Here is a 26,743-nt window from a genome sequence, read left to right on the forward strand (position 1 = left end):
AAAAACTTTTGCCAAACACAATTTTCCACCCTTCGCACACTGTGAGGTGAGCAAAGAGATGAGATAATTCAATGAGGAGCGGGATTCCTTTGACTGGTGGAAGTGTGCCAACATGTGAGTAATTTATTTGGAATATGCAGGTCAACCCTTTTCGGAGCCACGTGGCGTATGCGTAACTCATCTGTAAGACTCCCATTATCGTCTCATCAGCCATATTACTATTTAAGCGTTATTATCTCACACAATTTTCTTTCCTTTCTTATTTTCCCCCTTTTTTTGTATTCGTCTCAGGAAAGTCGCCATGGGAGCGGTGAGTTGAACAGAAGCCTTTGCCTCTGACATTTTGTCGTCGGCCCATCGCAATCATAATATCCATCTTTATGAATTTTAAATGAGACAGAGACCGGGTCTTCGCTCTTTTCTCCCTGCAGCTGACAAACTTTGCACGCCTGTCACTGGGAATTTCAACTAAATTTTTAATAAGATGCCCGGCCTTGAATGCCACGCCCAATTGTCGCATAAGAGCTTATGCCGTATTTAGTCGGGTAAATATTTATTTGATTGGTATTTTTTGCGATATCCGGATTTGAATGTTAGTCCGCCCAGGAAACGGAAATTGTGCGAGGTCGATGGCAGCAGCGTTATTTCCATATTTCCCAATGATGCGGAAATGTAAAGAAAAATCGCTCTTTTGTTGCGGACCGAATGAATTTGCTCCAGTTTATGTACATATATCTGTCTGGCGAATGATAAATGATTCTGAAGAGGAGCTGTTGAGGCGAAATGGAGGCTCATTAAAGCTGATGGATACTTCAGTATAACATGGCTGTATTAAACATAATATGGCATATTTTAAATAGAATATAAATAGTATTAAAGCTTCACCATAATATTGTTTATGTATCTTTTTTATTTTTCAATTTTTGGGTAATTTTTATTAACATACTTATTTACTTTTTAGGAATGCTTTATCATTTTGAACACAGCTGTAAAGGCAAGTGGCACTGCAATCGAAGGCGCCGCTCATTAAAAATAATTACAACTCTGAAGTGGTTTTGTATGGCCAATGCATCCCCTTACAGAAGGCCTTTAAAGTGGGCCAACTTAAATGAGGGAAAACCCAGGAAACGTAGACACCGCATCCCCTAAACAACTTCCCTTACAAACAGGCCGGATGTGAAGAATAAATAAGACTAAATAGGAAAAATGAGGAGAATTATGAACACACGAAAAGGAAAGGAGCGGAAACAAGCCGGGCGGATTACTTGGGTGCCTCCAAATCAGGCAACTTTTGTGGGTATTTTGTACTTTTTATTTCTGGCTCCAATGAATTTCAATGAGCGACAAGGGAGCCACTGAAATGCTCGGATTTATTAAAAATGCTGGACCACATTTCGAGGCATTTAATTAGGGAAATTTCAGCATTGGTTTTCCCATCGTGCAGGCGTAAGTTACTAATCAATGTTAATCCATTTCTAACGAGGCATCGTTAGGGACCCAGAATTACATACGCCCACTCTTCTGCCAGTTGAATGGCATCATCAAAATGCTTGCCAACTTCCAAGTCATCAAATTGCATGCCAACTTGTTGTTGCCGCTGGCATTTAACGATTATATGCGCCATATCGAGGCCATAAGCAGTTATATATAACTGAAGGATAGACAGATACACACAGTCAATGGCGATATATGTGTGCACTTAAAATGCCAGCCGGAAAATTGGGGCAACCGAATTTTCCCGCAAGCCTTTAGCATTTTTCGCTGTGGCATGCTACTTAACTTATATTCGATTGAGTTTGCGTTGGGGTGTTTAATGCGGTTTCATTATCCTTTGAGACATTATAAACTCAGCAATGATTTGAATAAAAATAGATAAGAGGGTTGCTAAAAACATTCGGGTAAAGGAAAAACAGAAAAGGGTTGCTAAAAACATTCGGGTAAAGGAAAAACAGAAAATTATTTCTAAATTTTCAAAAAACTTTATTTAAAATGGTGTTTTAACTTAAAAATATTAGCTACACAGGTTCTGTATTTCTCACCATTTTATATTATCTTAACAACATATTTCATATTGAAAATACAAAATGTAATGATCAAAGTTAAACAATACTGAAAGATTAAATGAGGTAAATACTGGTCTAGGTTTGACTTTAGTTTTTAAAGGAAATGGTATCGAATTGTTTATTTTAAATTCCAATAAGAAGTCTCCCTCGATTTTGAAACTGCTCTCGCAATGCCACTTCCTTCGGATCCCAGTGCCTTGAGCTTGTTCGCCCGTTTGCTCATGTCAAATATTTGTTTTCAAAATATGTGCTAAATTCTATGCACATCCCAGTTCCCCGATTAACCCGAATCTGCTCTTTCTGCGGTATTTTCGGCTGAAATGGAACTCTTTGCTTGCAGCTTGGTTGGCCAAAACTTTGTAAACAAAAACACGCACAGAATAAATGCCATCAGTTCGGGGACAAAATGTGGGCGGGGCTATGTGGGCGAAAGGCTTTGCGCTTTCGCTGGCTGTGTTGACAAAATCCTTTCGGGTTCGGGAGAGAGATATATTTAACTGTTTGGCATATTATGGCTTTTATATTGAGTTGTTTTGGACTTATCTAGTTTACTGCCGAACGGATTGGGCCATCGGGTTGAAACTTGTTCTGACACAAAATATTCTTTACTGCTGGCATAATAATTAAGGGCTTGGTATTGGGGTATAAATTACATGCACCGAAAATAATAACAAATAAATAATAAAGTTTTAAAACTAGTTTACTACTAAGTGAGTTTTTTTTATTTATTTGTATTTATTAACTAAGCAGAATTTAACATAGAACTTAATTGGCTGGCATCCTGACAAGTAAAAGCAAATGCTTCTATTAATTTTATATCTAAAGTAAAATAAATAATAAATAAAAAGATTATTTCAAGACCCGAATGATTGTTTCCCCAGTGTAGACACAGGTTACGTAAATCATTTGTAAAGTGACTGGGCTAAGTGGTTGGTCTGGATGGGTTGGCTTGAATGGTTGCAGATAGGAGAGCATTAACATAAATTACCTTGCACAACGATCCGACGCTCCTTGCGCTCCAGCCGCAATGTGCCAGCAGCAACAATCACACAATGTCAAGAACACACACTTGGGTTGCAGGTCGCAGGATGCAGGACGACAAACACAAAGGCATAGAAATGAAGTGGTTAAGTGGTCCAAGGACCTGCAGATTTGGCCGCAGACATTCGGACAGATGGAGTCACGCACGCAATGGCAACTTTACAGGATGTTTCAGCAGCAGCATGACGAGTCCTTGCACATTTCCTATGTGCCCCCCCCTCCGCCGGCGGACGAAGTACGTGACACACTGGCATGTCCTGCCGTCCGCTGGGCGGCTGTGCCAAAGGGCGTGGCACCGCCAGTCGTCGGTGTTGTTGGCTGCAGGAGCGGCGAGTCCAGGCTCCCGTTTCCACCGCCCCCGCCCCCGCTCGTCGAGGAGGCGCCACCCAAAATGCTGCTGGTGGCACGCGTCAGGAACCAACAGTCCATGGGCGTCGGCTTGCCCTTCATGATAACCGGTCCGCGGTACTCCAAGTGGAACGAATCATCTTGGTTGATCGCCAGACAGAGAAGTCTGCAAAAGAAAAGGATACAAGAAATGAGAGGTTGTGCTAATTAACACAAATTCACAGTAAATACATTTTTCAAGATTTAAAATATGTGTAGATTCAGACCCGCAGACTCCTATTCCTTCTTTTTTCAATCTTAGAATTTTACAATATTTTTTTCAAGTGTTGTTCATGAGAAGTTTAAGTTCGCACATAAATTTGAGCTACTGAGTTGCTATAATGCACTCTGAATGATGTATATCTCGGGAGTCATATTATATACTCAATCTCCACACCAATAAATTTTCGCAGTAATTTCTCCCCTTGCGACAGTGTTATTCAACTTTTAGATTGCATCGCCAGAAATTATGTAAATTCGCTTATTGCGCTTTATTTGCCCGCACATTTGACTGCCGCACAAAACGGCAGTGGGAATAAAAATTTCGCCTGGCTTTTGTGCATTTCCGTTTCCGCTTGGCCCCACCACAGCCCACACATTGTTGCATTTATTCGGGCTCATATATTTACAGCCATAGTACCGCTGATTGCATACGCATTTAATTCAATTTATTCGCAACCTTTGCGGCATCGGATGGCCAGCATATGGCCACAATTGCATTGCCCTTTTAATTAGCGACCAGGTGAGCTCTGATCAGGTGAAAATACTGCCGTGTTGCCCTGGGTAACCAGCACAAATATCGCCCGTTTAATGGACTTGAGTTAATTACACGGCATCCGGATGCCCTTCATATTTATTTGCATATGAGATTAAGGCGGAGGACTCGAAAAGTCTCTGCCAGACATGATTATCCCGACCATCATCTCCGGATCGCTCTGTGTGCGTTCTTAATTAATGTTTATGGCAGTCCTTAAATATTTACCCAACGCTTAATTGTCAGAACAAATATTAACCGTGTAAATATGGCGAATAATGGAATGAGTGCGTGAATAATTTATGCGTAAATTGATATGTGCTGCATAAGCAAAAATAAATTGCGAAAAGGGCATAGAAAAACATGTAAACAATAAGCTCGGTTATTCATTAAAATTTTGTAATAAATTCGTGGCAGCAGAAGAATTTACATTTTAATTGGAGTGCAATTTTAAATGGCAATTTCTTGGTTTTATGTAGCTTTGAAAGATAATCAAATTATTGCCATCATTTAAGATTTAATGAAATAATTTCAGTAGATATTTTTTGATTATTTGTACATCAAAAAACAATTTTTTATATTTGCATTAAATTGAATAAAAGAGGTAATTTACATTTCTATTGAATTATTTATGTTTTTTTAGTTCTCACCACTCTTTTTCTATAAAGTAAGCAAACAATTTAAATATACATACATATAAATATATATATATTTTACACATATCATTTAAAATAAGCATATGATTGTCGAAACCAATTTGCATATACATTTAAAACAAAATAATATTAAACAAAATAGACAGCAACAATGTTAAAGCAAACAAAATCTTTTTCATGACAAACCAATTTTTATATTAATTGAAATAGCCATAGAACAGCTTACCATTTACAAATATTGTTTGAATTGAAAGTCAAAAAAGGTTTTAAATGTTATCGCACAACGAAATCTCCATTTATGACCCACAAAATGTTAATGAAATAGGCTCATTATTTTTCTACTGCATTTTAATTTGACTTTATGCTTATGAAACGCTTATTAAATACCGTCACAGCTCTCTGTATAAAGAGAGAGTAGAGGAGAGAAAACAAAAAACGAGAGAGCAGGTAAACAGCTGAGCGTTTTTAGAATTTAGACTTCATTTGTTTAGTTTTTCCGCGGCGGCTGATGAGCGGGGTGGAAAATTGTATGTGCTTGCGGGCGGTGAATTAGTGGTTCGGAAAAATGAGATAAAACTGTTCAATGCAATCAACGTTTTAGCTAAAGCCAATCGAATCAATTTCAAAGGAGCACTTAAGTTCTATTCGGTTTTTGAAGAGCCCATAGAAATCTAGTAATCAAACACCTGTTAGCTGATTGCAGAGTATATGAAGAGAATTCTATATAAACAAAGAGCTCTAAAAAGTTATATGAAATGTGTTTAAATCGCATATTTAAATGGCAGACAATTTTTTTGCCTTTTTTGCCTTGCAAAAGGATAGTCACTTTTAAAAAATATAAAATCTTTTGTTTTCTGCTTATTTGTTTATGTTTATCAAAGGTTCTCCCAGCACGTCATTGCCAGCTGGAAAAAAATCAATAACAAAAGAGAATCCATTCGCACCCTTAATTGTTTGAAGCGCTCTCTTTTTTGTGCATTGTGGCTCTTTGGCTTCATCTGTTCGGGAGTTTTTTTCTGCTTAACGCAATTTAAATTTCTTTGGGGGGAAATTATTTCTGAACGGAAATATTTGCATACTTTTGTGAATAAAACTCATCCACTTGCAATATGTTTTCGCAGTTGCTAGAGGCTTTCCAGCGACTCGTAAGTCAATTAAAAGGTCAATTTGTGTGGGTTCGCTGCTGGTTGCCATTACCACGGCATTTCTACGGTTTCCGGCGGGAAACTGAGTCGCGGGAAAGGTTGCGTTTGCGGGTGAGGGAACGATTGCGTCGGAATCCGGAGGAACGGGCCATTTATCAGTGCAACCGGCGGACCTTGCGCCGCCATCTGGTCATGGACTACATCTTCGAGTGCTTCTTCGATGACACCTTCGAGCAGATCACACGGAACGGACTGCAGGACCGCCAGTCCCGGCGAGATGTCCTCGACCACCTCAGTTCCATAATCAAGGGCTGCAGCGAAGGTCAGAACTCTCAGACGGAGGAGGTGGCCGCCATCGCAGTGACCGCCGCCATGAGGTTCCACCGACTGGCCAAGGAGCAGAACGGAAAGGTGAGCTCATCAGAAAATTGATTTTATGTTTTCTGGAGGTTAATATACTTTTGATGACTTAATAACTATTTAGATGACATGTTCGATAAATACTTTTCATGTATCTATATATATTCTTAATATTATTTTTCCGTTTTCCTTTTAACAAATGTAATTGCCGTGAAACGAGTGTGAGAAATGTGAGATGTAGGGTGTCTACTTCAGAGCCAATTAATCACAATATTATGAAAGTTAAATCTTACTTGAATAATTAATTTATTGTATTAATCTATTCATTCAAAGTCAAATAATTCTGAAAGAAAATCGCTTATCGAGTCCTTCAATTACCCTGGATGTAAAATAATTTCTTTAACTATTGTTATATTGCACATTTCTATTATTTAAATTGTAGTATTTTGGGCCTTTCGTTTTATATGCGTTTATATTCTACAGAAAGGCATATTTGTGTATTTTTAATCAACTTGAAGTACATGCTGCCCTACTGCATTTTTTGCAATTCCAAGAGCAGTATTTCATGGGGGCTTAACCTCTTTCCCACACTTTTTTCAATGTCCTCCAGGTGTGCCTCATGGGCAAGTATCACAACATTCTGTACATCGGACTGCGCACCTGCTGGGATTGGGGAGTTCGGGACTCGGAGGTGGTCGTTCAGCTGCTGAGTAAGTAAGCTCAGCCCAACTAAATAATTTAATTTATATGCATATGTATGTGGTGGGACATTCCTGTGCTGTATGTGTGTGTGTGTTTGGGGCGTGGCTGTTTGCTTTGCATATTTTAATGAATTTTATCCCTACGCATCAGATTATTACGCCCATAAGCAGCCTGACAGGCAGTTTTAACTTTAATCACGTGTTTCTGCTAATTGCGTTAAGAAAGTGTTGCTAATGTTGTTTTGCTGCTCTGTTGTTGCTGCATCGTAAAACTTGTAAAGTGCCTTAAAGTGTTGCAAGTTATTTGGGACGTATATATACTGGCTGTCTCTAATTAAAAGCCTGCGTAAACTTTTGCGAGCGGGGGAAAGTGCCAGAAATTAATGGCATGCCTCTGTCATGGGATCTGGACTCGTGTGCAATAAAACTTGCTCCTTGTTTGTTCCGTCCTCACTTGCTTTGTTGCTGAGCCCTGGTTTTTGGACCCGCTTCCCCTTTTTGGTTGCAAACATTTTGGCCGGTTTCCTTTTTCCGCTGACTTCATTTCTGGGCTCTGCCAAAAACCCAAGGAAACCGAAAACCAAAAAAGCCAAAGGAGTCGGCCAAGCAGCAACAAGTGCAGCCACATAATTAGCTTTTTTATGGCTGCTGCCGCTGCGATTTGATGACATTATTTAACAGCTCTTCCTGCATCCCCCAATACAAAGTGCACTGAGAGGAAATATGGGCAAAGCACAGACAAGCCAGTTCTTAGCCAGCATTAAATTTTGATTTAACATCGTTTCCATACGTACATATTCGTAAAAGGATATTAATATACAGTACAATTATATGATACAAAAAAAATAATTGTAAATATATAATTTAAGTTTGAATTAATATCCTTTTTAAAAATTCCACTAATGTAAGTTTTTTTAAGTTTTAGTTTTCCAATATTGGCCCAGTTAATTGCTGGGCTTTTACAAGCTTGAAAATCTCATTACATCTTACAAAACCTTATAGGCCAAATGAAAATTGTAGTGTATAATATTTTAAAACCTCTCGTATGCCATAAAAAAATATATTTAAGAATATTTTCTTTTATTCCGTGTTTTATTTTTTGTTATCGCAATACAGAGGCCATTTATGAGTGCGAAAAGACATACGAGAGGATTTTTCTGGGCGCCCTGTTTGGACCACATGCTCCGCACTTCATCGCCGGCTGGCGGAGTGACTTCCAGGATCAGGTGAGATCTGACAGCCCCCTTGGATGTCCTTTTGCCCTCTTTGCGATAGGCACCCATGTAACTCCCTTTTTGCAGCACGAGAATGTCCGGGCGATGGTTTACTTTCTGAAGCACGCCACACGCGAACAGCTCACGTTGCCCGTCTGGATTCCTCGCTTCGAACAGGAGCGACAGCTCAGGTGAGTCCTCATCCCTTCCAGCTTTGACTTTCGCCGCGTTCACCCCTTCACTACTTTCTTCGCTTTCTCCGCCTGGCTTTCATGTGTCACGCTCTTTTGCTGCCCTTAGCCATGTTCACACTAGCCGGGTTAATTGGATGGTTCGCAAAGTTACATGTCGAGCTCTCTATTTCCCAGAGGAGACTTTTTACTACCTTTATATTTCGACTTTTATATCGTCGTTGTTTTAACAAAATCAAAATAAATCTTTTAATTTCCTTGGGAGGGAATAAAAAATAAGTAAGATAGCTTCTCTTAATCCATACACTTTCTTTATTCGAAAAAATTTATTTTCGAAACGATTATTTAAGCGGATTCAAATAAACATAAAAGGGCTTTACAGATGATCAACGAACTAAAAATCTACTTCCATTAATAGATTTCCAACCTTAATTGTTTGCTGGTTTTCCCTGATAGTAATAATGTTTTCGGTAACAAAAAGGTACTATAAATAACCCGTGGGAATAGAATGGCACAGTCTGTAAAGTGAAGAGTAACCAGAGAAATGAAAGGATTTTAATTAAATTAATACATCAACCATTGTTGTGGCGCTGTCTTGGTGTGGGTGTGTATGTTGGCCATAATTAAGTGAAAGATGGCGACAATTTACAACCACAGTCACGACTGCGAATACACTTTCACAAAGAATGGCTCTCAATCACTGGCGGTTGCTGTTCTCTCACTTCTGCTGGTGTCATGTATAATTAAGATTTTCATTTGCAGCTTGCTTGCTGAGGGGGTTTTCCCATTTTCCGCCTCTCTCATATGCACATGTGTGGGTGTGTCTCTGATGCGATAAGCTGAAAACCAACAGGCAGCGATGTAAACCTTTTGTTATTTCGGCTTTGTTCGCCAGCACTCCGGAGGATTAAAGTCAAAAATGCGTGTAATAAGCGCACAAAAGCATTCTCAACCCCTCCACGCCCACTAATCCACACAGATACATCCCGCCCCCCTCAGATACACACTCACACCATTGCCGGGTTGACTGTTTGCGCTTCTTAAACAAACAGAAGGCAAAAAAACTGACTGGCAAACATTAAGACGACATTTATGATGCCCTCTCGCAAAGTCATGAATAAGCGTTAATAGCTGCAAACGGATGTGTGGGAGGTTCCCGCATGTGTGGGTGTCAGGGGGTGGGGGGCTGTGAAAAACAAGCAATGTGACAATAAACGTTTCGGCCAAATGCCGTTGGAGCTGAATAAATCAGTGCTGAAGCAGCATATTGGTTAAGATTTCCGAACTCAGTGAACACTCGTGAATAGAACTGATGTTACTAACTATTACTAACTTTTTGGAAATAAAATTGAATAGGAGTTTACTAATAGAAATGATGTAGCTAACTATTACTTACTGTTTATAAATAAAATTGAGTACTATTAAAAAAATACCTTAAAGTGAATTATTTATCAGCTTAAAAAGCTTTATTAATTATTCCACTGCTATTTAGCATAATCCAGTGATAGTCCACCTGTGACTTAATGACACTTGAAATAATTTAAATCCTTCCCAAATCCTAAGGACTTTAAAACTACACAGGCTAGGAAGCTGGGCTTTCAGAAAAGTACGCACTGTGCAAGAAAGACATTAACATTAAGCTCCAGCTAATACTTCCCTAAGCAGACCATTAGGCAGAAATTTGATTTGTCAGCTCACTCCAGCAGCTGAATAAAGTGTTAATGTTTGATTTAGCAGCAAATATACGTTGACTTGAGGTGTTATATAAGGACATTGAGGAACCTGTCACTGGCGAATGTCTTGATTCGAGCAGAGACTCGGTTTTATCGCTACCAATAAAACGCAAATGAATTTGACAAGCCAATTTTGCAAGCTGTCAGTGGATGTTGGCTCAAAATGCGCTTATCCTGCTCGTGTGGGTTACTTCCGGTTTATTGTGGTTTCTGCTCTTTTATTTGCCTACTTTTATGCGTAGACATAAAAGCACACTGTGTGTGTATGTGTGCTGTGTCGCAAATGTGCTTTAAGTGCATTGTAGATGCTAATGCCTGAATGGAGACGAACGCCCTCCACTAACACCACACATTACGTATACGCAATGTAAAGCACAGGAAAAAATGTCCACAATAGCAATTTGGCAAAGAATCAGAAAATTGCTTTAATTTAGAAAAATTAAATAATATTTGTGTTAAAAAAAGGAAAAATAACATTATAGTTTTTTTTCAATTGGACTTTCTTATTTATATTTTCAAGTTGGCTTAGATATAAATCTTGAAAGACTGAATAGTTTAATTGGTTGTAACATAGTTCTATGTAAACTATTTAGTTATTGCTTTTTTTCTCTGTGTTGTTTTTCTCTGATGTAAGGACAATGAGCAACAAGCGAGCAGCTTAATTGAGGTCTGGCACTCGCTCAGACTCATTTTCCCAGCTCCTGTGAGTCCTGCTAATGTGGAAAGCCCATTTTGATGCTTGTCGCCCATTAAAGCGGCCACAAAGAGTGGCCTAAGCGCAACTACTGGCTCTGAAACTGACTTAACCGAATCCGGTTCTTTGTTCTTATTTTTTTGCAGATTCATTGATGTCCCCATTGAGTCCTGCGGAAAGTCCTCGCCCCTACGCATTGCCCTGCAGGCAAACGCTCCCGAACTGCTGCTCATACTGCTGAGGTAAGATTGTGTCCTGGGAAAAGGACTTGCGGGGCGAAGGGGAATGGGGGAATGGGAAGTGCCAGCGACTGCCACTTCAATTAGCGAGAAATATGCAAAGCGGTCGCCACTTGGCGGCGCCGCAATGTATGCAACATAAAATACAAGACGCTTAGCATAAGCAAGTGCTCGCGAAGCCACAAGAAAACGCGAGGAAAAACCCAAGGAGGAGATAGAGAAAATAAAAGGAAAAATTATCATTAAATATGAAAGTCGCTGCCAAAGCGAATTTGCATCACAAGGCGGTCTCCGTTGAGTCTCATGGTCCAAAAAGCAGCTTGTAAAAAGTTACGAGCATGCACTCGGGTCCTCCGCCGAGATTCATAAATTTATATGTAAACGCCTGCAGTTTCGACTTGGTCCTTCGTCCTTGACTTTCGCCGTCCCGGCAATTTATTGTTTCCTAACTTGATATTGCCGCGGCCACGCCCCTTCCTGCCCCATACTGCCCGCCCATCCTTTTTTGTTTGGCTTCGGTTTCAATTTTTGATGCAGCGCCAAAAAAGATGCTTTGCATAAAATGGGAGTATTGATTGCAGGCCAAAAAGGCAAGTCACAACAAAGTTTCTGTCAGCAAGTCGCAGCTGAGATGCTCAGCTGTCAAAGTTTCATGTCGGCAGCTTGGATTTCATTAAATCAAGATTTTCACAAAAAATTATTCAATTTCCTATGGTGCTTCGGCTTGAGTGGCATATTTTTATGATATTTTCTAGGACCAGCTACTAGAGTTTTGAAAACTTCTGATGCTTTTTAAAGTTTTAGTTTATAATCTAGATATCTAGATAGTCTGTGTGTGACGTTAAGAAATATATCAACATATTTATAAGTCATTCTCCAAGTTTTGTGGCCTTTAAAATTGAGTGAGTAATTTCTTATAGTTATTATCTAAACATTTCTCTGATTTCTTGTAGAACCTTGTTTAACAGAATTTTGCCGTACTTGACTTTGTAAGTCGAATTTCATTTCGAACAGCGTCAGAAAGCCTCCGTCGAAAAAATTCCTTCAATATCGCAACCAAATTAAATTCCGAATAATTTCTTGGGGAATTCCCCGCGCCATGTAACAATTTTCAACATTATTTGCCCCTTTGTAATCCGACGAAATTAAAAGTGAATTCCTCTCCACCAAAGGGGGCGCAATGTGGAAAAAATGCGCATTATGAGGCGGAGGCCAGCTGCCGATTCAGGACTCGGCATGAGATTGAGATTCCCGGCAGCTGTGCTGATTGCACCGAGCAAATTGCAACTGCAATGGCTTCGATTGATGGCAAGTGTTTGAGTTTGGCTTGCCAATTCCCTGCTGGCCGATCTCCCGATTTCCCCGACCCCCTGTTTTCCCCGGAGGTTTTCCAGTTTTTGCTATGGGTTTCTGTTTCTGTTTCTGCGTCGTCGCCTTTCCGCCTCGACTAATTTTGATTCAGATGCGGCTGCTGCTGTTTTTTTGTTGAGTTACTGATGCTGATGCGGCCATAAATTTCCGATATTGTTTCGCTTTTGTGTGTTTTAATTTGCGTTTCGCTTTTCGCTTTGCTGCATTTTCATTTGAAATTGGCCATAAAATATGCAAATGAATGCGGTGAGATGTATTCCTCTTTTGCTTTTACTTTTTTCACTGCCAAATTGATTTACTAGTGCATAATTGCGCATACGCCGTGTGGCGGGCGACTTGGTTCGGTGGGCAGAAGAGACAATATTTATATGACGTCGCCGTGGTAAAACACCAAATAAATAAGCGAAACATATAAATTACAATGCTTATCAGGCAGAAAACGAGAAATGCAAATGCGGGCGAAGGGAGATTTGTGACAAACATTTTCAATTTAAAAAGTGACAACACCGCCAGTGCCATTTGCAATTCGCAATTTGCACTTCATTTGCCATTCACTCAGGTCCGTCTGTATGCAGTTAAAGAAACTTTAATTTATTAATGATTTTTTGATTTATGAATGATTTAATTTTGATTAGGAGATATTAAAGTATTCTTAAATCAATCAAGAAACCTTTTTTAAAAATAAACATATTTAGATTTGGACTAGTAAATATAAAAAATTAAAAAAATACTATCTTTGTTTATGAAATTTAATTGGTCTTTAAATTGACGTTATTGGCTTATTATTTTGTATTATTATTTCTATTAGTTTGTTTTTATTTAAGAGGACTTAAATGGAAATATGATTCGCAAGTAAATGAGCTGTTTCTCTCTGTGGACATGTGTGTTTCTCTGCCTTCCTGTGTGTACTTGTGTGCAACTGACACAACCGCGAGTCGTGTCTGTTCATTATTTCATTTGTACATTGTGTTTATCGGGGCATCTAGCATTTATTGCCGCCCCACCGACCTCCGACCTCCAACCGTCGACCTCCGACCCTTTTGCATTGACCACAAGCAAACCAACTACGTGCTGGCAGCTTGTATCTCATTTGCAAACAGTTACCCACTCCCGACCGCTGCCACGCCCCCTCTGACAACCCTGCCCCCTTTGAATCTGTTGCAGATATGGTGCCGCACCACAGCCACCGGACGGAGGCGCCTCCGTAATTATCGCGCTGCTCGACAAACTCATCGAGGATGGCCGCAATTACAGCTTCGAACTGGTAATGTGCCTGAAGATTCTGCTGCGCAATGTGGTCATGATTGAGATGCCCTTTAAGGTGAGTAAATAAGCAATGAATAATGTTTCCAATTATCTGGAAATCATAGTGGCACATACTGAGAGAAAGCTAATCAAATGGTTCGAACTTAATTAAATAATAATAATAATGTAAATGTCTTGAAAATAGTCTTATACTTTCATTTTCACTAATTATGAAACATTTGATTATTTAAACCTTTTTTTCCTCATGGGTTATTTTTAATTTCATATACAAATAAAATATAATATTCCTCTTCTATTATCCCTTTTCAGCCCCTTTTATACGCCTCCCGAAGAGAGATGTTCTTCGACCGCTATGGCCGCCTGTTGATGGACAGGGTTATTGGCAAGGAGCAGGTCTACGGAGTGCCCAGTCTTCGTCACTTATGCCGGTAATTATCAATCCTAAACTGCCATTTTCTCAGGGGGGCGGAAAGGAAACTCCTTGGAACACTTGACTTTGTGGCTAACAATGAACTGGCCACGTCCCTTGGCCGGAAAAGGGCATTAGAAAAGGGAGAATGGAGTCTGACATCCATAATAAGTTTACTTTTTTATTCAATTACTTTGGCTTAGGTCCGCCACGCTTGCTTAACTTCCTACGGGCAGACAATTCGGCGATAAGCCCGAAAAATGAAATAAGCATAAGACAGGAGCCCGAGCAGACTGGCTGACAAACTGACAGAATGTCTGGGCCTTAAGTTGACAAGTTTCCCTCATGCTGTCGCCTTTGTCATGTGGCTTAGTGCAAGTTTCGCCCTTCTTTCATGTATTCTATCAAGTCGAGTTCGAAACTTTCCCACTCGCTCCACTGACTTGGTCACAATGTAGTCAAATGTCGGGGCAACTTAATGAATTAAATCGATGCCAAATTCTTTGCCACTTTGATCGGAGTTTGGTCGAGAAGTTTCTTTGGGGCCGTTTTAATTCGATAAGTTGACGTCTGCCATTGATAAGGGGTCCCAGCACATACATATGTGCCATTTATTTGCCGAGCACTCGCTGACCCGGCACACAAATATACAAATATACAAATATATTTGCCTCCGCTCACGTGTCACAAAAATGTCCATTGACTTTGGCTCTCGTTTCAACTTGGAACCCTTTTTCCAGCTTGTGTGCCAGTTTGTTTTCCTCTGGCCAATGTTTGCGCTGTGAAAACTCGCGCTCTTGGCCTGCATTTTCCACAGTAAAGCTTTGATGGAGGGACAGGAAAGTTACAAGAAATGTATTTATTCTTTATTATATTTATTCGGAATAATCAAATTGAATTTTTAAATTAATGTTAATTGACTTTATGACTTTATGTAAATTAAGTTTCCGTAAATATAAGCATTCGTTAAACAAATATATTAAAAGCATAATTTATTTTGTATTTTATATTAATTTTCATGTACTTTTTACTTTTCTTTCAATTACATTTTCCACTGTTTTTGCAATTGAGTTGGCGTCCACTTGTCGAGGCTTCAAGTACCACTTGGATGTGTTTCAAAATGAAGGTTTTTGCTCTTGATTTATAGGGTCTGTGGCAGTTTCTTTTGGCTGTGATTCTTGTGATTTCAGTTTATGCAAATCTGTACTGGCACCCGCACTGAATGCATGCATTACGCACTGACCCCGATATCAGCGACTCCCAGCCAAAATATGACGATTGCCGTAATAAGCGGGTAGTTGCGTATACGCCCTGTTGTCCTGACTTCCGGAGTGGCGCCCACAAGTAGGCAACGATTTTGTTCCTCTTTTTATGGCTGCTCAGTGGCTTCATTCTTTCCCCTGGTGTCAGCTTGCTTTATTGATTGGTCGAATTTTTCGTTGGCCATAAAAGAGCCAAAATATTGCCAGAACAGAGAAACTTGACGGAACAAATTAACGAGGACATAAAGTGCGGAGTTCCAGCAGGATCTCCCCTGCAACCGATTAGCATGTTGTTAGGCTCTCCCTGCTTTTTATGACGCCAATTTGGTTCTTACTTTCCCAAAGAATTTTGGACAAGTTGCCGCAGCTCCCGTTGCCGAGTTATCAACAAGCCACTTTAGAGCAGGCTTCACATACTGGGAAACTTTTGTGAAAGCTTTCACTGCGCCTCTAAGTGGAAGGGGCAAAAAGAATCCGCCACCAATATCCGCTACTTTAACTTCTTCCTCTAGTTTTGCAGTCAACTTTAGTGGAAGTTCCTGCCCGTATTTTTTCGCTTTTGTTGCCTTTCACCCACGAGAAAAGTTTTAAGCACATGAACTTTGTTTGCTGCGAAGATTTTTTTGTTTGCCGTATGAGCTTATTGTGTGAAACTTAAATTAATTTATGAAATATCCCGCTGAGATTGACAGGAGCATTGCCTAAGGCGAGATAATATACCAAAATATCTTGAGCATCTTGAAAAGACTAGGACAGCTAACTGTTTTCCAACTTCCTTATCGACATGTCTTTAAATCATTTGTAAAAGTCAGAATTCTTTCCTCTCTGATTAAGTATCTTACAAAGAAGTTTTCAAGTCAATCATTTTTCTGAAGTTTTAATGCTTTATGAGCGCCAACCTTACTTATTTTCTATTTGGAATGAAATGTGATTTTTCAACAGATTAAAAATGAAAGTATTCTTCTTTTACTACGACAAGTTTACAGAATATTATATATTATATTATAATAAATAATGAATAATGTATTATTCACCTTTAACCCACTTTCCAGCTGCTGCATTCGCGATGTCCTGCGGGAGCACAACCAACTGCCCAATGGCATCGACACGTTGAGGCTGCCAAAGCGCCTGCAACGCTATATCGATCTCACCGAGGAACTGGAAGGACCCGAGGCACAGGACCCGGAGGAGCAGAATAAGGATCAAGGAAAGCCCGCAACCAGATGCAAACTGGAAAAAGAAGTGTCCCGAATGGAAACCATCAGCAGTGCAGGAGAAAGTGAGGATGAGAGTGAGAATCATGTGCAGCTTCTTCAAGCTGTTACGGATCCGGAAAAAGCCGCTTTGGCGGCTTTCGTGGCCACCGGAGATGGGGCTTATACGGAGGAAGCCGAAAACGCGGCTGTGGCTGCTTATGTGGCAGCCTGCCCTCCCGATTTCGATCCCGATTTTCCGCCAATTTCCCTGCCCGGAGAACCCAGATAGCCAGATAGCCAAAAACCTAAGACCTAGCACTCACCGATAGGTTTCCTCGCTGACATTGATGCGGCCGGGAACACCTGTAGTCTCCGTCCTGCTGGTTAAGTTGACCGTATTTCCAAAGAGACAGTAGCGCGGCACTCGGTTGCCAATCACTCCGGTCACCACTTCGCCGGAATGGATGCCTATGGTGATTTGCTGAAAACAAGGACCAAACAAAGAATTTATAACCTTAGAATTTGTAAGATAATTTATCTAGAAAATAAACAGGCCTCGAATTTGTAAGAGAATTTATCAGGCTTCGCAAGATCTTAAAAGGGCACTTCATTGCGCTAATAAACTTTCGCCGGCTAGAGTCCCATCATCAACACCCCGAAAAGTTGCCAACCGCAACGGAATGTAGCTGCAAAAACCAAGCGAAAGTTGCCACAATTACTTTCCAAAAACTTGCAGCAGTAGGAAAAAGTTTTCTTTAATTAAATTTAAAACGAAATGAGCGGCGAGCAAAGAGAAAGAGCCAAATCCCAACCTCCACCCACCAAAGGTCCTTGTTAGTAGGTGACGATGCTGAAATCCAAAAGGGAAAGTCCGGGGAAAGCGAGGGGGGTGGGTGAAATGCAGAGCCAGGAGAATATGTGTAAATGGGTAAAGTGCCAACAGTTCAGAGATAAAAACGAAGGACGAAAGTTGTAATTACCAGAAAAACATTGCATAAAACTAATTGCCAAGGCGACGGACTGCGATAAGCGAAAAATACCAAAACTTCCGAAGACCAAAAGTGCACAAAGTCGAACGCAGAAAGAATTTTGCAAAACTTAATCAAATCAAATCAGTGCACGGCAATGCTGCTGAATGATTCACTCAGCAGTGAGCTTCAAACACAAGTCAATCACTCAGCTTTCCTCTGATTAAGTAATGAAGAAATTGGATAAACTTTTCAGCAGTCTGGAGGCGTTTTGCTTGGATAGTATATAGTATATCTGAAATGTGTAGTATCTCGGAATTTTATGCTAGTTTTTGTCTATGTAATGCTGTTCAGTTTAAAAGAGCAAAAATAAATTAATTTACCATTTTTAAAAGCCTAATAGTAACCTAATACAATTTTTTTAAAGCTTTAAAACTTCAGAAATTCTTTTGGCAAAAACCAAAGACATTCACAGTCAAATTTCTCAGTCTGTTACGTTTCCTCTATCAATTTCTCTCCAATTAAGTACTTCAACATCTTTCGAGAAAATGCTCTGGGCCATAAAATAATATCCATTCTAGTTCAGATCTAGTTTCTGGAAAATTGCTGGTTTATTTTTAAACACAAGCCAAGATGCATGGCAGTTAAGAGAATGATTTCTCCTCGCTTCGCCCTTGGGTGTATAAAACACACAGTAACTGCAGAAAGTTTTTGCTAAAAGCCGAATCAATATTTATGGACTGCAAGCACAGGAAGTAGCCAACAAAGAGTTGAGAAAAACTGGCAGTAAAAGCGGGAAAGCGGGAAAGGGGGAGCTGAGCAAAGTTTTTGCATGAAGAAAAACATCGGTATAATTGGCTTCATAAACGGAGGGGGTGGCGAGGGGTGGGATGACTAGCTGCTGCTGCTTTTTATCAGGATTTAATGAAGCGCAAAATGACGCCAGTGGCGGCGAGGGGATTTTGTACGTGGGTTTGGGGGGAGAGTCCTGTAGAAAGGGCAGTGCAACAGGCTCCGATGTCGTGTCCCAGTTTTTGCTATCCCTCGCCCGTGGCGTTTGTTAATTGCATTTCGAGCGATCCATCAAACGTTGACTCGATTCTCGGATTCCCCTCTGCTTTTGGCCCGCACGAATAGGGGGTTTCCCCCCCGCATTACCAAAAGCAATCAGTCAAATATGAAATACTCACAGCCACAAAAACTTGACTGCAGTTGCGGCGAGGCCAGATGGAAATGGAGAGCAGAGAATAGAAGGAGCTTATGGTGGACGGAACAGATGGATGATCCCAGGACCAGAAGAAGAGCTTCTTCGGAGCACATCCTTTGGCAAGGCGATAAGGTAATGGAATTTTAGCAACAGAAAAACAACAACTATGACAATAAAGCCAAGTGACACGAGCCCAAGCACAAGTTCTCCGATTGTGTGGGTAGTTTTGCCACACGCACACAACTGCAGGGACATATCTTGGGTAGGGTGTACCAATAATTATATTTATAGTTGGTGGATAGTAATAAGGTCCTCCATTAACTTATGCCCATTACTATAATTATTACTTTAAAATTGATAAGTCAAATTAACACAAAAAGTTTATAAGTTAAAAGTTAGAACAGTACTTTTACTTGTCTCTATCTTAAACATTTATATTACAATATTTTAATTTTTTCTATTTCTTTTTTTAAATTTGGTTTTTTAAACCCCTCAAGCCGAGTTACCCTAATATACACACAGATGTCAAGACATGTGCAAAAAGTGACTGACAAGCCACAAGCATTGTCCACACGTACAATGCTGTAATTGTGAAGGATGCCATCAAGTGGGGCATCCGCATCTTCATCCCCATCCCCATCCTCGTCCTCATCCTCGTTCTTATCCTCATCCTCGTCCTCGTCCTCGCTTCGTCCTGTGGATCCACCACTACCTCTTCCGCCCCCTCTTTCCCCATTGCCATCGCCATGTGGCCCTGCATGTGTGCAGTGTATTTTAAGCCCGAGCACTCAAACCAAAAGTGTTTAAGCCAAAAAAAAGAGATAGGGACAGCAGGCAGGAGGCCTCGTACTCATCCTCGGCCAAGTTTCAACGTCTCTGGTGACAGTTGACGGTCAAGTGGCCACTGGCAAGGATCCGAGACCATGTACCATGCACCATGGTCCATGCTGCGTCCTTTGACATTGTGTGTCATCAATTTTGAATTAATTTTAGCAATTTTCGCAGTTTTCTATCCGAAACTTTGCGCCCTCGCCTTTCGCAGCGAAACTTTGTTAAATGAACTTTTTTCGCACTTGCCCTGCTGCCACGAGTTGTTAATATTTTACGTGCACTTGCCACTCAATCCGGGGCAGTAGAGGGTTAAGAGATCTGGCGATGGGGATTGAGGGTTGGGGGTTGGGGGTTGGGGATATGGACATTGAAATTTATGCGCCATTGAGTTGCTGTTGCACAAAATGGCAAATGGCAAATGGCGAATTGCGAATGGCGCATTCAGCAACAAATTGCGCGAACATGCTCAAAACTTGCCAGCTCACACTAACAAACAAAATCACGAGCCAGACAATTTTCAACTGCTTTCAATGCGGACAATTAGAGTGACGGAAAAACCCCACATTTTTCACCCACCCGCGGGCACTTGAGAAACTTGAGCATAAGTTGTTAGTTGTGAATGCATTTCTGTTGCTCGGCAAACTCTGCATAAAATGTGCCACAAAGAAAAGATGCCAAAATATGCTAAATGTGACGAGGAGCGAGACCTGGATTTAAATACAATTGCGGGGAAACTTAGCGAGTTTTCCTTTTGTCCTAAACTCCTAGAGGTAACCTCAGCCTCAGAAAACATAGTTTTTTTTGCAGACTACGCGTTTCAAATCTTTGTAAATTCGCTTTATAAAATCTAATTTTAAAATATTATACCTTTCCATGCTTCGTTCGATGAGTTTCTTAACTCTTCTTTAAATCTGTTAATGCAAATGTAACTCATCTTGCTGAGGGTATAGTAATTGCAGTTAAAAGCTTGCAACGCAAACTTTCTTACTTTTAAAGCTAATTTCTCATTTATCCATTGACAATTTAATACCAGAAGCTTGAAAGTATATATTAATATTTTACACACTCACCACTGGATTGGAGCCCATTTTGACGTTCTTGGCCATGTCCATCATATCCAGGGCCACCCGTGCCATGCACTTGGCATGATCCTCGCAGTGGTCGGGCAGCCCGGAAACGGCCATGTACTTATCCCCAACCGTTTCCACCTGAAAGCACAGACATGCCAATGAGTCCTTTAAGGTCTGTGTGTGTGTGTCTGTGTGTGTGTATGTATGTGTGTGTAAGCGATTGGCCAAATTGAGAGCTGACCCGAAAGAGGAACGGAATTGCAGCGTTTTTGTGGCCAGGTAAAAAGTGTAATTAAGTGGCCATCAGCTCGTGGCACTTGCATTTGAACTTGGACCCACCTTGTACACGTTCAGGTTTCGCTTGGAGTCGGTGAGCGCGTCGAAGACTGTATAGAGCTCGTTCAGCATTTTCACGATTTTCATGGCCCCATCGGGATCCGTGTTGGCCGCACAGTACTGGCCAAAGCCCACGATGCCGGAAAACATCAGCGTCACGGAGTCATAGCTGTCGAAACGGGAGAGGAAGTGTGTTCCCATAAATAAACGGGAACAAATATGGCAAATTGTTTGCATTTTCCAGCAAGTGGAGATGGTGGTGCACAGAGAAAAAATCGGAGTAACCGAAGTTGCAGTTACAATCGAAAATGAAAGTCCCAACTGGTTAAATAACAAATAACACATATTCATTTTAATTATTTGAAATGTGAGCCTCTAACTTCTATGGCTTATTTTTATTTTTCAAGTCTCTGAATCATTTTCTTCTGTGCATTTCCCAAAAGGATAAAGGAAATTGACTTTTTCTTACCGTTTCGGCGGCACTGGACGCTGGTGTCGTAACTCATTGGCCACCGACTTTGGCAGCACCGAATAGAGCAGCCTGTTCAGCAGCAGAAAGAATGCAGAAACATGGAAAAGTAATTTCAATTTCGCGCCTGAGAGAATGGCGCGCCATTAAGGAGTCGGCCCTGTCATTTGTCATTTACCTGTCGGTCTTCTGCTTCTCGCTCTCCAGATCGCGGAAGGTTTGCTGCAGCTTGTCGGTGAGCATTTCCAGGTTCTTGGTGAGCTTGTACTCCGCCTCGAATTTCTCGGAGAGCAGGACCAAATCCCTGGCAGCGTCGTGCAGCGGCACATCCGAGATGTAGAGTCCCTTCCTGCAAAACAGGACACATTCCACGTTCCGGTGAGTTCAGAGATGGGGCACGTGGGTGTAAAATGGAAAAATGACACGCATTTTGTTTTACTTAAGACTTTTTGAAATCGCCTGGCAGGAAATAGAAGCAGTGTGAAGTGAAATACAGGACAAGAAAGGAGTTGGGGCTCGGAAAACATTTTTAATGTCTCCCATAAATTTAGCCGGCTGAAGGCGCATTTGTTACAATTTGACTGCGTGTATAAAACCTTTAGGTTATTCCCTAATACCCACATTTAAGAGCTAATGTCTTTAATATGGGCATACTCAAAAAATTAAATCAGCAAAGGACACATGAGCAAGATTTTTATGATGCCTTCGAAACATTTAAGAAGGAAATGTTTGGTGGGTAAATCTAACAATGTTTTTCCGGGAATAAAAGCAATTGAAATTTTTGGCAACGCGTAAAAGCCATATTAATATCTTAAGTTAAATAGTGAGCTAATTTCGCTCTTTAACGAAAAATATTTAACCAATTCCAGAAGTGATTTATAAAGACTCCCTCTCAGAATCACCAAGAATTCATACTTACTTGGTCAGATCGTCGAGATTCATGACACTGGGGTAGCATTGAAACAGGATCCGATCCGTTTCCGGAATGTACATCATTTGACCCTGTGGAGCACAAAAGAAGAAAAGATTATTTTTGGGGGCGAGGGGTAAGCCGTTGCAATAAAATTGGTTTTTATGCCGCACTCTGTGGCAGGCCAGGCATTAAGTTTAATACACAGGGGCGGCTGTGCGTAAGGGGCCATTTGGATCCAGGATTTTCATAACCGTCCCAGACACTTTGATGGCTTATTGGCCCATGCTCACCTTCAGTCTCAGGAATCGCTGCTCGTGCCGGCTGCTCATGGCCCCCTGTCGAGTCTGCAGGACATAGATGGTGTTTATGTGGGACAGGATGTTCTCGAAGTTGAGCTGCAGGTGCGGCCGGATGGCCTCCACCACCTCTATCAGGGAACAGTTCTCCTCGGCGACTCTGCGGGGGACAGAGAAAAAAGCATTTTGATTTTAAAATAGCCGAGAATGGATTTACAAGATGAAATAAATATGAGTTGGCAAAAATAAACCCAATTGTTTGCCTTCAATAGTGAAACGCGTGTTCTTCAATTTGGCTGCCTTAATAATTAGGTACAAAAAACACATAAAATATGTACGACTATCTCGTAAATCAGTTATAATTTGAACTATAATGATTATTTCTTTTTGTGCACGAATTGAAGAAGGGGGAGAAGCAAATCCGAGTAGCCTCAGTCCTAATGGCCACTAATCGCAAACAATGGGTCATAAGCAAATGGCAGCAAGGACTCACCTGGGAATTACTCGAGACACAGCCTTGCCGGCCTGAACGATTTTCATTTGCCTATCGAACATCAGGTGGAAAGGGAACACCTTGCAGAATGTGGAGGGCGATATGAGGGGTGCTAAATGAGGAGGACAAATGCAGATTAGCCAGGCAAACAGACTAAGTAACGCACTCACCTTCGCAGAGGAATTCCATGTCATCGGGCACCTCGTCCTTTTTGGCATCATCCTGTGACTTGGCCGCCACATTGATCTCTCGTATCAGGAATTGCACGTGGTCATATCGCTCGATGTCGTCACTCTTGTTCTTCAGCAGCCGCAGGCACTTCTGCTCCTTATCCCCATCGCAGTCGAAACTATCCTGGGCAATGGGACACGTGTTTAGTGCTATGGCGGGCTCTGAAAATAAATATATATAAAACAATTAAAATAATAAATGTAAGTTGACAATTCAAGATATTTTAAAGGGTTTAAATTATTATAAAAGTATAAATCAAATACCTAAACACAAATTGAAAGAGAATCAAAGCTAGAGATAAAGACTCATCAAAAAACTATTTTTTCACAGATCTAAAAACTGTGAGCTCTATAATTCAATTAATCTAGTGGGTCGCAAAAATGCATTTCCGTATAAGAGCACTGCCACTTTTTTGCAACTTAATTGGATCAATAATAATTACTTTATAGATAACAAAAAATGATTCTAGCTGAATTTCTATTTTGCTGTCAATACTAAAAGCCAAACTCAGCCGTCAAATTGTATTAAAATCAGAGAATGTCACAAAGTTTTTTCATTATTATTCTCGTAGGTTTCACAAATAAATGAATAAATAAAAAGCACGGGCAGTCAATACAATTTACATTTATTGTCATTCCAGGTCTGTGAATTCCGCAATATGTTAATCGTTGCGACTATTTTTATTATTTATTTTGCTTTTATGTGGACTTCAGTTACCTGTCTCGCTGGCAATCTGTTGGCCATCGTTGTTGTTATTGACGTTGGCGTTGTTGGCCACTCCATTATTGCTGCTGCCATTGTGATTATTGTTTCGCTCGGCATCCGTCGAAGGAGCCAGGACTACCGTTGCCGATCCCGTCGTCGTCGCCGTCGCCTCGTCCTGCAACTGCTGATTTTCCCGGGCGATGGCCCGCTCCTTTTCGGCCTCGTCGATGGGCTCTCCCTTGCGCTTGACAATGTCGATTTCCACCTCGACGCCATGCAGCTTGGATGCAACGGCCTGTGGGCGAAAGATATAAGATATAGCCGGAGCGGAGGCGTCAATGGGTCGCCGACTGGGCAGCGGGAATGGGAATGGGAAGGGCATCGGGAATGGCCCTGTCCATATATAATACATATAAAGCGCCTCACCTTGACGATGCCGATGACGATGTGCTCGAGGCCCGGCCGCTCCGAGTAGTAATGGAGGAGCAGCTCGCCATCCTTCTCCGTGCAGCGGAAGGAGGGGGCCCGCATTCCAGGGTACAGGGTGCCCAGGTGGTCGTGCAGGGCATCGAGATTCTGATGGTTACACAGAGAGAAAGGAAAGCCACGAATTGAATATATTATACTAATTTAAATTACTAATTTATCAAAAGGAAAAATTGTATATCTTTTTGAAAAGATAAGACAATAAACTATATGATAATAATAATAATTTACATTTATTAAAAATATTTATGAAGTTGTTAACATATCAGTTAAAAAAGGATAAGCTCTGGCCTTGCATCATTATAATAAGCATCCTTAAATTCGGCAAATAAATATATATAAACTCAACTGAAAAGCTTTAAATGTCAGCATAGAGCAATTGATGCGATAAATATGTTAAAAATATCTTTGTACTATTTGCGAAACATCATGCTAGCCAAGGAATTTGGTCTGAATAAATGACCAATATTTTTGTTCGCATTTGTTCACTGTGTGGCATTGTTGTTGTTCATGTTGCGGTGGCGCAGACGAAAAAATTCAATTTCATTTTTCATTATGACAAAGGATTCGAGGAGCATTTGCGGTGAAAAATGTGGAAAATTGAAAATAAATCGAATGTGAGTGCAACAAAAGGCGTCGAGGGAAATGGGTTACGGTTTGAGTGGGCGATGTGTGCGCTCAAGCAAAATACTTAATGCTTATCAATGATGGCGAATGTCGAACTCGATGACTGAGACTGGGAAACTGCCAAGGGAGCAGCATGAAAAATGACTTGAAAGTCGATTGGCCAATGCAATTGTGCCGCAGATGCATGGGAGATGGGTGTGAAATGGCCTTCAATTAAGTTAACTGCGGGATATACTGCGTAAATATCCCAATACCTGAAGGAAATCCCGTGGCGTGGCTCCCAGCACTTGGAGGATCTTGTCGTAGCCCGAGTCCTGGCAGAACTCGAAGAAGGTCTTGCCAAAAAGCTCCAGGATGTCATCTGCGGGAATATCTTCAAGGATAAAGGGAGACAGACATTAACGAGCTGGTCCTTTATGGCCCACATATGGTTAAATACAATGAAAAACCAGAAAGCGGCATCAGCCAACTACTTACTGAGTATCTCGACAGCTGCTCCAATTAGATTGTATGTTATCTCATCGTCGTAAATTTGTCGCACCAGAAACTGCCCCTCCATGCTGACCATGGCCTTTTTCCTGGGTTCCAGGCCGAGCCAAAAATAAGCAGCCATCAAAATCGAGTCAGGCGAAACCGCAAATATGAAATGACAGAGAAGGGTTTTCCCCACAAAAGGAAAAGGAGAGTGGCAAATACATTAATTTTAATTAAATTGCTTCTGTGCTCGTGAATTTATGAGTGAGTGGCTGGCATTCCTCCATTCTGTGTGTTTTTGTGTATTTTTTGGCGGGGCTACTGCCCATATGGCGGTCACTTTATATGCCCTTTCATATTTATGTTTTTAATTAAGCAATGAAGACAAAATAAAGCCCTTCAAATGAGAATTTTCGGTCAGCCAAAAAATGTGGCGAGGTTTACAGCTTTCCTTTTTCAAGGGAAGAAATGTAAAATGCGTCACTCTTTGTGTTCTCTTAGGGTTTTGTAGAAATTAAATATAAAAGTAGGACTGTTTGTATACTATGGAAAAAAGTTGCAATAAAAAATGATATTTTATTTAACGTTTTATAACATTAATAAAGTTTAGAATCGCCTTATTTATTTTAGTAAAACCCTGGATTTTTATACCCTTGCAGAGGGTATTATAATTTTGGTCAGAAGTTTGTAACGCAGTGAAGGAGACGTTTCCGACCCCATAAAGTATATATATTCTTGATCAGGATCAATAGGGGAGTCGATATAGCCATGTCCGTCTGTCCGTCTGTCCGTCTGTCCGTCTGTCCGTCTGTCCGTCTGTCCGTCTGTCCGTCTGTCCGTCTGTTTCAATACCGTTTGCGAGCTCAGTTTAAAAGCTAGCGATCTGAAACTTTCACAATCGTCCTAAAACATATGTACGCAGATCAAGTTTGAAAATCGCCCCGATCGGACGTCT

At 40.8% G+C, this 26,743-nt stretch overlaps 2 protein-coding genes across 4 annotated transcripts in view; one reads left to right on the forward strand and one right to left on the reverse strand.

Annotated features, from left to right (window-relative positions):
• The window catches only part of LOC108040726 (guanylate cyclase soluble subunit beta-1), a 48,475-nt gene that overhangs the window by 4,001 nt on the left and 17,731 nt on the right, over positions 1–26,743 (reverse strand). For both annotated transcript variants that reach the window (XM_017118308.2, XM_017118306.2), the window contains exons 4-17: positions 25,792–25,892; positions 25,569–25,687; positions 24,628–24,777; positions 24,214–24,496; positions 23,436–23,657; positions 23,266–23,377; positions 22,767–22,932; positions 22,483–22,565; positions 21,742–21,912; positions 21,564–21,635; positions 21,098–21,263; positions 20,759–20,896; positions 17,006–17,163; positions 3,052–3,618 (exon numbers count right to left, since the gene is read on the reverse strand). In XM_017118308.2, coding sequence (XP_016973797.2) covers positions 3,309–3,618; positions 17,006–17,163; positions 20,759–20,896; positions 21,098–21,263; positions 21,564–21,635; positions 21,742–21,912; positions 22,483–22,565; positions 22,767–22,932; positions 23,266–23,377; positions 23,436–23,657; positions 24,214–24,496; positions 24,628–24,777; positions 25,569–25,687; positions 25,792–25,892 — 2,251 coding nt within the window. In that variant the 3' untranslated portion in view covers positions 3,052–3,308. The remainder of the gene's footprint in view (positions 1–3,051; positions 3,619–17,005; positions 17,164–20,758; positions 20,897–21,097; positions 21,264–21,563; positions 21,636–21,741; positions 21,913–22,482; positions 22,566–22,766; positions 22,933–23,265; positions 23,378–23,435; positions 23,658–24,213; positions 24,497–24,627; positions 24,778–25,568; positions 25,688–25,791; positions 25,893–26,743) is intronic.
• LOC108040727 lies at positions 5,892–17,061 on the forward strand. 2 transcript variants are annotated; one of them, XM_017118309.2, is made up of 8 exons: positions 5,899–6,457; positions 7,017–7,116; positions 8,224–8,333; positions 8,409–8,512; positions 11,086–11,181; positions 13,714–13,870; positions 14,125–14,243; positions 16,539–17,061. In XM_017118309.2, exons 1-8 carry the CDS (start codon positions 6,011–6,013, stop codon positions 16,969–16,971), a joined length of 1,566 nt encoding a protein of 521 aa, XP_016973798.1. In that variant the 5' UTR covers positions 5,899–6,010; the 3' UTR covers positions 16,972–17,061. The 2 variants fall into 2 exon arrangements, with proteins under 2 accessions (XP_016973799.1, XP_016973798.1); XM_017118310.2 differs by lacking the exon at positions 11,086–11,181 and having other exon boundaries at positions 5,892–6,457.

The sequence above is a fragment of the Drosophila rhopaloa genome, unplaced genomic scaffold (assembly GCF_018152115.1).
Source record: "Drosophila rhopaloa isolate 14029-0021.01 unplaced genomic scaffold, ASM1815211v1 contig_167, whole genome shotgun sequence".
NCBI classification, from domain to species: domain Eukaryota; kingdom Metazoa; phylum Arthropoda; class Insecta; order Diptera; family Drosophilidae; genus Drosophila; species Drosophila rhopaloa.

Coding starts and splice junctions, on each gene's coding strand:
- LOC108040727 (XM_017118309.2), top strand. CDS start 6,011: ATGTTTTCGCAGTTGCTAGAGGCTTTCCAGCGACTCGTAAGTCAATTA. Junction 7,117..8,223: donor GGTGGTCGTTCAGCTGCTGA/GTAAGTAAGCTC, acceptor ATCGCAATACAG/AGGCCATTTATGAGTGCGAA. Junction 11,182..13,713: donor CTGCTGCTCATACTGCTGAG/GTAAGATTGTGT, acceptor AATCTGTTGCAG/ATATGGTGCCGCACCACAGC.